At 38.6% G+C, this 10,505-nt stretch overlaps 1 protein-coding gene across 1 annotated transcript in view; it reads left to right on the forward strand.

Moving 5' to 3' along the window:
• LOC124554778 (HEAT repeat-containing protein 5B) overlaps positions 1–9,867 on the forward strand; it is a 475,467-nt gene extending 465,600 nt beyond the window's left edge. The window contains exon 38 of the mRNA XM_047128424.1: positions 6,580–9,867. Coding sequence (XP_046984380.1) covers positions 6,580–6,756 — 177 coding nt within the window. The 3' untranslated portion in view covers positions 6,757–9,867. The remainder of the gene's footprint in view (positions 1–6,579) is intronic.
• Positions 9,868–10,505: the final 638 nt, after the last annotated feature.

Genomic DNA, 10,505 nt, shown 5'->3' on the forward strand with positions numbered 1-10,505 from the left:
ATTTAACCGAAAAATATTTTGTGCCAACAGTGAGTTAATGTAAGTTGCTACTCCACATTCTTTTAATATGCTGAGACAAAGAATTGGCCACCATCTCTCCCGCCCCCACACTCCAAAAAAAGTAAAGAATACACTGTTTTTACTATAAGACATAACTTAACATTGTGTCCGTTGCAACACAAGAGTGACCCAAGAGCGTGTATGTTTCTAAGTTAGTTAGACTGACAGTGAAGCTGACAGTTGCTCCCATATTTACCTGAAACTCGGTCAGTCACCAATTCATGAGCAGCATTAGTGGAATACACTGGGATAATGCTTGAGGGGTGTCAGAGGCAGCCCCTGTGTCCAGGGGAAACAAGGAGGCCGCCAACAACCGTTCTGCGGCTCACCAACTGTCAGAATCTAATCACAAATGGCCTACTTTTTGGCATACCAGAAACATATGGGCAATCCTGTCTAACATGTACCACATGATAATTGGGACAGGACTGTCAACTTGTGCATAGAGTTGAAACAAATGCAGAAGGAGAATGATGCCAAAAGCCTGAAAAAGATTGCAAGTGGGGTCCACAACTCTTTGTCTTGTGCATACTGCCACAGATGAAGGCAGGGAATGCTGCGACAGCATCATCCTCAAATTGGCAAAGACATAATCACATGGGGGGGGGGGGGGGGCTCAGAGGAAAGTGCAGTTGCCTAGTCAAGCCCATGAGGCGCCGGTAGCTGCTTACCATGCATATCTAATTTTGCCATCTGCCAATCGTCAGAAAATTGCCATTGCCGTTAGTTGATGGGATTCAGCAAATTGGGCAGCTCCAGCTAAGAAGGGGTCGAACAACACCGGTGCCTTAGTTTGGACCTTGGGGTCAGGTGCTAACCAGACAATTGTGTCCCTAATTAGTGAGTCCACATATGAAGTAGCACATTAAGGACATTTAAACCAACCCTTGCATGAAAGACCTTGCAGGTCGGGGATCCAGGCCACATATGACTGCCCAGGGCACTTTGGGTGCTAGTTAAACTGCAACTGTGCCACTACCATATAGGTTTGACGTCTGAAATACTGCATGAGCAACTGACAGAGCTCCTGTAGTTAAGTTTTGCAGACTCACTGGAGGACATCAAATTTTGCACGATTTCATACTGCTGGACAGTAATGAGGCTGTGGATCGACAGTACACTTTACATGGCAGTGCAGCAAGAACTGGCACAGATAATTCTCCCACCTTTCAGCAGACTCCTCAAAGCCAGTGTTGGGGGTGGCAGTGTGGATGGCTTCTCTGCAGCCACCTGGCCTGCCACTATTGCAGCATGGATGCAGAGGAATTTCACATACTGTTGAGCAGTTCCTGCATCTGTATCTGTTCCTCCTTCAGATTTTGTTGCTGCTCCTGCAGATGCAACTGCTCTTGCCAACATTTCAAAAATGGCAGATGCATGGTGGCCACACACTAATGCCATGAAAAAAAAGGACGACATCAAATTTGTAAGAACATCCTATGCCACCATTTTTGTACCTGCACAGTGCAAGGCAACACCAGAAAACTGTCAATCTTGACTTAAAAGTAACTCTGATGGTAGCCCGACTGTAAAGATGTGGAACTGAACCCCAGAAGAGTGAAAGAAACTTGGTGTCGAGTCAACCTATGGGCGATTAGTGTGTCTGAACACCGCATAGAGGTGAGCTTTGGAGAAATACACAAATGTGACCAGCTTGAAGTAGTGAACAGCTAAGCATGTGGAGACAGAGCATGGTGTGAGGTGAAGCCAGGTTGGCAGTAGTTGAAATTAGTGTAAGAACTGAAAGGCCCAGCCCAGGTAAACACCACATTCAGTGGTTCTGTATATACAGTGCTTTGCATGTTCAGCCTGTGGTAGCTTGCTTTACTACTCTCCTGCGAGATCCACATCGGATTATGTGTGTCTGTATTGAAGTCCAGTGGTGGTGTTCCTAAAATGATGTTTGATTTTAGCTTACATAGGTACAACTTTTTCATCTCAACACCTTTTTAGAAAGTTCTGCATATTTAGAAGTTGACCTTTCTTCTTGTGGAGCTTATCCAAATTATGTATGTTAACAAACATCTTCCCTCCATAGGGTGAAGTGATACAATCTCTCGGGTTTTCTCAGCAAAATTGATTAATGCTGTGTTTCTGAATGTTCTGCAAAATTTTTTGATGACTAACCGGCTTCCTTTTTCAGGTGCTGCAAGTTTTGTTGTTATATTTACTCACTGTGTAGACTCCAACTTACACGTACTGACCTCTTATCTCCATGCTTTGAGCTATCACCATCCACTACAAAGCAATTCAGTGCTTAAGACTATGGTCAATAGTGCTCGGAACACTTTCAGACAGGGAGAGCCTTTCCAAAGAATTAAAACACCTACGAATAGTGTTACAAAGGAATGGGTTCTCAGATCATCAAATTAAATGGGCAGTGCAGTCAAAATCCAGTATGCCTGAGAAAGAGATCGAGACTGACTGGGGAAGAGAAGTCAAAATTAGTCAGTTACCTTATACTGGTCCAATAACCAAAAATATCAGTAGACTTCTACTGAAATGTGGCATCCAGTGTATTTCACTACCTTCAACTAAGATAAAAAGTATTCTTAGTAATGTTAAAGACTATCTGGGTGGTCATTGCATGCAATGTGAACGCTGTATGTCCTACGTGGAGCAGACTATCATAAGAATTGAAGAGAGATACAAGGAACATCAGTGACACATCTGACTATAACAACCAAGCAAATCAGCTATCACCATCATTGCCTTGAATATAACCATAAAATGAAGTACGATGAGACCAGTATCCTTGCATAAAATTCCAAGTTTATAGGACAGCATAATTCAGGCAGTGAGTACACATAACAGCACACATCACAGCACCTGAAGAAGATAGCTGGGTAAGTTGTTGAATAATTGTGGATAGAGTGGAAACAACTTGGCAGAACACCCAGAAGTGCAATATTAATCAATTGCGCTGTGGAAACCAATGACATCTCTTCACTCAGCAGGGAGGAAATGTTCCGTAACATACACAAGTTGGATAAGCTCCGCCAGAAGAAAGGTTGCCTTCTCAGTATGCTGATGTTCTAACAAGATGTACCTGCATGTGCCAAAGTCAAACATCATATTAAAACATCAGTGGCAAATAAGATTATATGCCATGCCACTCTGGCTCTGGTATGAGAGAGAATTTGTGACACCCAATGAGTGCTGAATGTCACTTCAAAAGAGCTTTTTCGTATTCACCCCTACATGTCAGCGACACATTCAGCAGATTCTTGGGAACGGGTTGACAATATAATATGATCACAAGCAGAATCAATGCATTTGGAAATATCTGCAAGCCAGAGAGAAAAATTTGGTCATGTGCACAAAAAGTCAAGACAAGGTGCAGGGAGCTCTACTGTAATTAATCTCCCTGACAAACATCTGGATGAGGATACAGGAAGATTCTTGGTAAAGAGCTGGCTAAACTTCATTCCCACTTAGTATATTACACCAGCTTGATGGAGCATGTTGTAGCTTCTCTCCCACTAGATTGATCAGTTACCTAGGCACCAATGCTAATATCCATTGTCTCCAAGGAAGAACGAGTAACATTAAGAAATCTGTGTTGTTACAGTGGACATGGGCAATGTGATGGTCCTAATGTCACATGTGGACTGCAGTAAGATGATTTTCTATCTTTTAAATGATGTTGCCTATAGACAGATAGATGCTGCTCCTACAAATAAAATCAAGAGAGAGATGGTGATTCTTCTCAGTGAGTCAGACTTGCTATGTAACATCATTAAAGATCTTAGAAAATGAGCAGCAATGTCACCATGGCTACATAACCTTCATAGGGTATGCATGGGAGGAATTCCTCCAAGACCCGTAGTTAGTTTTACTGGCTCATTTACCAGTTGGCAAAATACCTGAGATGCTTTCTCTGCAAATATGTGAGGAAGTGTGAATATCACATTCACAACTCGGCTGACTTTGTACATTACCTCAGTTAATTGCAGCTTCAGGGTAAGGATATTATGGTCAGTTTTGATGTACTCTCCCTCTTTTTGAGATTACCAGTTTCTAATTCCTTGGAAGTAATTTCAGAAAAGCTTGATGATTATTTTACAGAACGTTTTAGGCATTTTCTGACATTAACTTATTTCCTTTTCAAGAGAAAATTTTGTGAAAATATCAGTCGTGTGGTGATGGCTAGTCCGTTATTCCCTTTGTGGCAAACTTATAAATGGAATAATTTGAAGCAAAAGCACTAGAAACTGCCGAGTTGAAACCAATGTGTTTTTATTGGTACACGGTCAACACGTTTGTGGAGCAGGTACATAAAGCGGAAAAACTTAAAGTTTGTAGAATATTTAAACTGTATCCATAGTAATTTAAAATCCATGATGGAGCTTAAAAAAGAGGGCCAACAGCCTTTCCTTGATGTGGTAGTTGAGAGAAGTACAGATTCATACCTGGGTCACAGTGTACCCTCTATGACAAAAAAAAAAGTTACGCACGCCTAAGGAATTGTCCAAATGAGGTGGATATCAATAGATGTGATGTACACATACAGAAAAATAAAAATAATTATTTGGCTTGGCGGTGATTGATAGAGTTTTTAGATGTTCTCCTGTGGGATATTGTGCCAGATTCTGTACCATTGGCATGTTATATTGTCAAAATCCTGAGCTGATTGGAGGGTCCTGTCCATAATGCTTCAAGTGTGAACTTGATAGCCAAGGTGGGCATTGGCAAACACAAAGATAGGCAGTAGAAACTCTCAGCATGTGCAGCAGGCATTATATTGCTGAAATGTAAGACCAGAATGGCTTGCCACGAAGGGCAACAAAGCGGGGCATAGAATGTTGTTGAAGTACTGCTGTACTGTTAGGGTGTCACAGAGACAACCAAAGGGGTCCTGCTATAAAGTGAAATGGCACCCCACACCATCACTCCTGGTTGTCGGGCTGTAAGGTGGGTGACATTCAGGTTGGTATCCCATCACTGCTTAGGGATCTGCAGACATGTCGCTAGCCATAGTCACTTTGAGAAAGTGCTCCAGTACTATTAGAGGAAATAGCATTGTGCTTATCAGGTATTTATTGACTGATAAACCAGTTGTGGTGGTATTGCCAGGTGTTTTGTACAGTTATGTAACTGAATCCATTAAATTTCTCCCTGAAAAATGAAATTAGACCATGGATAATTTCAGTGAATTTAGGAAACTTCGAGCAATGAGATGAATCCTTTAATTCAGGGAACATATTATGTTACTTTTATAAATCTTTGCTGAGCAACAAATTCTGGGCAAAATATTGTAGATGCGACTTGACTTTTGTATCTTGATTTTTATCTTTATCTACAACCACCTGTGTTATGGAGATACAAATGAACAAGTATTCTCTGTGTAGTTCAGAGTGTATTGTATCTCAAATTTGAACAAGAAAAGGGACAAAATCAGATGTGCAGACACTGTTAAGTGTGACAGCACACCTATAAGGGTTATTTCAAACTTAGACATCGCTCACATTGTCAGTTTATGGCAAGGATTGTCAACACTGGTAGTTGTCCACTGAATTGGTCACACCACAGTCATCATCTGAACATTCAACTGCTGTAGTCAGTTAAAAATATTGAAGATCTGCCTCATAGTGGTTGCCTGCTATTAACAACAGGAGCTAATTATCGCTACCTCCAAATTATGGTTTCTATTTATCGTGAGAAGAGTGTAACATAAATGCCCATTGCCTTTGTGGAGGCAGCTGGAAGGGCTGTGATGACCCGTACAGTACCCAACTTTCTCCACACGATCCATTTGGCCTGTAGGCAGTCATTACAAACAGTAGTACAAACTGCCCAGCACTTTGGTGTGTAAAGGAGATGGACAAGGGAACACCTCAGTAGTACCTGGATGTGTGGCATTGGATTCTCTTCACAACAAGTGTAGGATCTGTCTAACACTGATGATCATCATAAATGAGTGCACATCTCAGGATGAAGTCTGATGTAATCAGCAGGAAGCTGGGTCTGTTGTGTTTTGGGCTGGTGTCATGTGCAAGTCTTTGTACATACATCATTAGTTATGGTAACTTGAGAGTTGTACATTTTTGGAACAGGACCCTTCACCCTATTGTCCAACCCTACAGTCAACATTTTGGCAAAGAGTTTGTCTTTCAAGAACATCAAATGCCAGTACACTGTGCATACCATATTAACACCTTCCTACAGGAGGCAGAAATCAGTCAAATGGAATACCTGTGGTATCTGCTGATATGAACCCAATTGAAAATGCATGGGAGTTGAAACTTATGGTGTGCAATTAGTCAGAAACCATTGTACAGTTAGAAGTGCTGGTCAAACAGACCTGTTGTGTTTTTTTTTAGGCTAGCTATCTTAATATAATATTTGGTTATATTTGTTTGTTTATTTGTTTAACATGATCTGATTATTATAGTGTTTCACAATGTGTGAAATATTTCTGTGTGCTAATTTTATTGTACAGGATCTTATTTTGTAATAGTCATTGTTAGTTAACTGTGTTTAAACTTTTCTAATATTTGTTTCCTGTCTTTTTAATAGGAGTTTAAGTCATTAATGAGTCAGTCAACTGAACTACGTTCAAAACTGGAGTCGGCTGTAAGGTCAAGTCAAAAAACTCAACAGAAATTGAGAGCTGATAGTGCCGCAGCGAAGACCTTTCCTTCACAGACACCAACAATAAAACTTAAAACTGATTTCAGCAATTTTTCTTCATAGTATCAAAAGAAATGAACTGTTGTGCGTTTTGTAAGAGCCATGAGATAGATTGGGAAATTCGGGAAGTAAAAAAAAAAAGTGAATGGGTGGGTGGAGGGGAATGTTTGTTTGTGTAATTGTATGACTTCTATTTCTCAGGATAGTTTCTTTGAGTGTAACTCTAAACAAATTCCACCTGTCTGAATGGAAAATTAATTTTTTAATAGTCTTCTATGTCATGCTGTGTGGACAGGTTCCTTTTGGTTCCATAATGCTAGGTATGATGGGAAAACCATTTCTTAGATTTGCTACTGGTTCTTCAATTGATGTTTGATTTTAGGATCTTCTTCAATTGATGTTTGATTTTAGGAACAAATATAACTGCCTGATTTGTTTTAAGGAAGAAACCAGCATTTCAGTAATTTAATGACGGCATTCTGAATTCATCTGCATTTATTTGATATACACAACATGGGGGTTGCCAAGTGTAAATGTTATTTATTGTGTTTCAGTCAGTATGATTGCACCTCCACAATCTCGCAAAATGTTTAGCTGACTGGTTTCAGTGCACAAAGTTTGATGATAGTAATGAACGATATTTATAAATAAATATATTATAGACTAGGGCCACAGAAGGCTTTGCATATCAGATTCCCGTATCTGAAATCATTGAAGTCATCTGTAAGTGCAAATTGAGCACATCAAATAGAAGAGAGACTTGTGAAATGGTACTGTAAAGTATTGGCAGAGGGCTGTTACGTTTTACCTTAGGAATGTGAAGTAATTTTAATGCTGACTTAAGACTGAGCTAATGTGTTAAGGTTTGACATTGTAGAGAGAGAGAGAGAGAGAGAGAGAGAGAGAGAGAGAGAGAGCTAGATTTGTGTGTGTGTGTGTGTGTGTGTGTGTGTGTGTGGGTGGGTGGTTTGATATATATTTGTATGTTTCGGATATTGTGTAGATAAGGTTCTAAGAATGTATAAAAGTAACAACTAAACAATGTATCAATATGTAGGAAGACAAGATAAATGTAACTGGTAAGAAAACTACAGTGAATCATTGTTTTGATTTCTGCAGATTTTTTAAAAAACGTTGTGAAGGTTCCAATCTGCTTTTGCAACAGTGCCCCTTTCCTTGGAAAATGCAATAGTTATTGAATACCTATGTGTTTTCCAGTCATACTTTTGTCATTCCTTCAACACTAAACAGTATCACATGTTCCACACTCTAGGTCAAGTAGTTTATTCGCTACAAAACCAAAATAATTGGTTTGCTTCACATCTGCTATTCAGCTGATAGTTGAAATCATTATTGGGCCATATAGCAAATGGCAAATTAAACACAGAAACACCTAACCACACTCTTCAATAGTTTGAAATGATATTTTAAAAGATATTATGGTGACAGAAACTGTATCATATAAAGAATAACTCTCCTGAATGTGTTCACAAAACCTCTCCAGGTTCTGAAATACAACAGTAAATATAGGCATGAACAATAGCAACAGACATCAAATTAAGAAGGAACATAATACCAGTCTTTCCATCACAAGAGGATTTTTTACTTGTATGCAGGAAAAAGAAAAATGAGAGAAAAATGCACATTTTACTACAAACATTTTAGAATTCAGGAGTGAACAAGCAAGAGTTTAACATCCATTCCATCAGTAATTTTACTGTTTGTACTGTTTGATTCAACATAAAGCACAAATTGCTTCATAACCACCCAGTACATTATGCACGTCTGTAAATCAGGTAATCTAAAATTGTTTAACAATTTTTGTTGTTTTTACTGACCTCCACCCTGTCTATGCTAAATCACACCACTTCTATCATCACCACTGTCACACTATTTATGAGTAATTTACACTATTATGCCAAATTGTGGCCATTGCTTATAAGAAATTAAAAACTGGATTTTATTTCATCTTTCAGTCCTTCAATCATCGTTAATTTTGAATTAGATGCTGTATATACACACCATTGTCTTCCTGATTTGAATTACATTCAATTCTTGCATTTGGTAGCTGATACAGTGTGAATTTCCTGCACTGTGTGAGGAATACTGATACATTAACTTCCAAGACCTAAAGAGCGGACAATACTTAAAGTATACCACAGCAACAACACCTGTTACTCCAAACTTTTTGTTGAATATATCAAGATCATATTTATGACTGCATGAGACACAATTAATAAAGCTTTCATTGTTGCTTTATAAGAAGGTGCTATACATTAGTGCTACAGGAACAAACCATATGGGTATTGTTTGCTTCTGTAAGCATTGACAACAAATACAAAATGCTACAATTAATTGTTAAAGACAAGCCTTCACAAAATGCAATGAAAAGACAAGAGACATTAAACATTGATGCTTTTTGATGTATATAGTTCAACATAATGGTGATGAATAGTGTTGTAGAGCTGTTACTGGCATAGCAGGAAAAATTGTCGATTGGTATGACGTGAATGATATTATGATGAGGGGGGAGGGGGAGTGGTTCCTTGGGAATCTGGCAGAGAGAGAACATCATTCTTGTAGGAGTCTGTGAAACCAGACTTCAGGCATTGGGGTGTCTTGTATGCAGTTGCTTTCTGTGCTGCCTTTTATCACCATCACACATAACTGATTTGCTCACTTTCAGTTACTTATTTACATACAGGTATCGTTTGTCAACACATCCATCATTGTTTCCATATAGTGTAATGAGATACACTATTTTGCTCCACATGTTCATTGAACAATGTGATATCTCTAGTCTTCCTCTCAGTTTCACTAAAAGCTGAATGATTTGGGTCTGTTGCTTAATTTCAATTTTTCCTGAACTGTATAAGAATACAGAAAAAAGACAACTGTGTAGTTAATGTAATTATTATACATATCGGTGAAAGTGCACAGCAAATTGTAAAGTACTGGATACCTAGAATATTTTGTAGCTGTGTTAATGTATTCAATCGATGTGTCAGAATACTCTGTTTTTTAATGTCTGTTTGATGACTTCCTAAACCAACAAATAAATAAGTAAATTATATTTGTTCTTCAGAATTGATGTTAGAAATAAATTTAGAGTTTTGTTAATGAAATGTGATTTTGCAGCAATAAATAAGTGTACAATAATGGTTAACTATCCTAGAGCAGTTTTTGTAATCAAATTAAAGTAACTGAGTCATGTTTTTTAAGTTGTTTATTTCATTTATTAGCAGATTTAAACCCTGTTAATATTCCATGCTTTTAAACTGTGTAGCTATTGTCACTGAAAAGGTGTATTATATCAATATATAGCTGTGAAGACAAGTGCTAGCATGCCTGATTACTTCACTGTGTCTAAAGATGTTGCACAGGGTTGTGTCCTATATACCCAACAGTACAACATCTGTGTCAGACATATGTTATTAAGAAAGCTCTTGATGGTTGGACCAAAGGCATTGCAGTTGGTGGAAGAACCATTAACAACGTCTGATATGCTGATGACATCTTACTTTTAGTAAGCAGTGAAAAACAACTTGCCAAGCTGCTGACAAAATGAGATAAGAAGGTAGATTACAGAAGGACTAGTGACTGGGAAAAAGCCCATTAAGATCTGGCAGAACAGAGTGACAATGAACACTACAGAGATCCAGCTTGTTGAAATACTCTTGTTTTTCACTTGTTTTATGGCTGTGAAAAATGGTCTATCAAGGCCAGAGACAAACACTGTATTGATGCATTTGAGCTTTGGTGCTTGTGTGGGATGTTATGCATAAAATGGACTGAATGAAGAGCTAATGTGT

Source organism: Schistocerca americana, chromosome X (assembly GCF_021461395.2).
Source record: "Schistocerca americana isolate TAMUIC-IGC-003095 chromosome X, iqSchAmer2.1, whole genome shotgun sequence".
Lineage (NCBI taxonomy): Eukaryota > Metazoa > Arthropoda > Insecta > Orthoptera > Acrididae > Schistocerca > Schistocerca americana.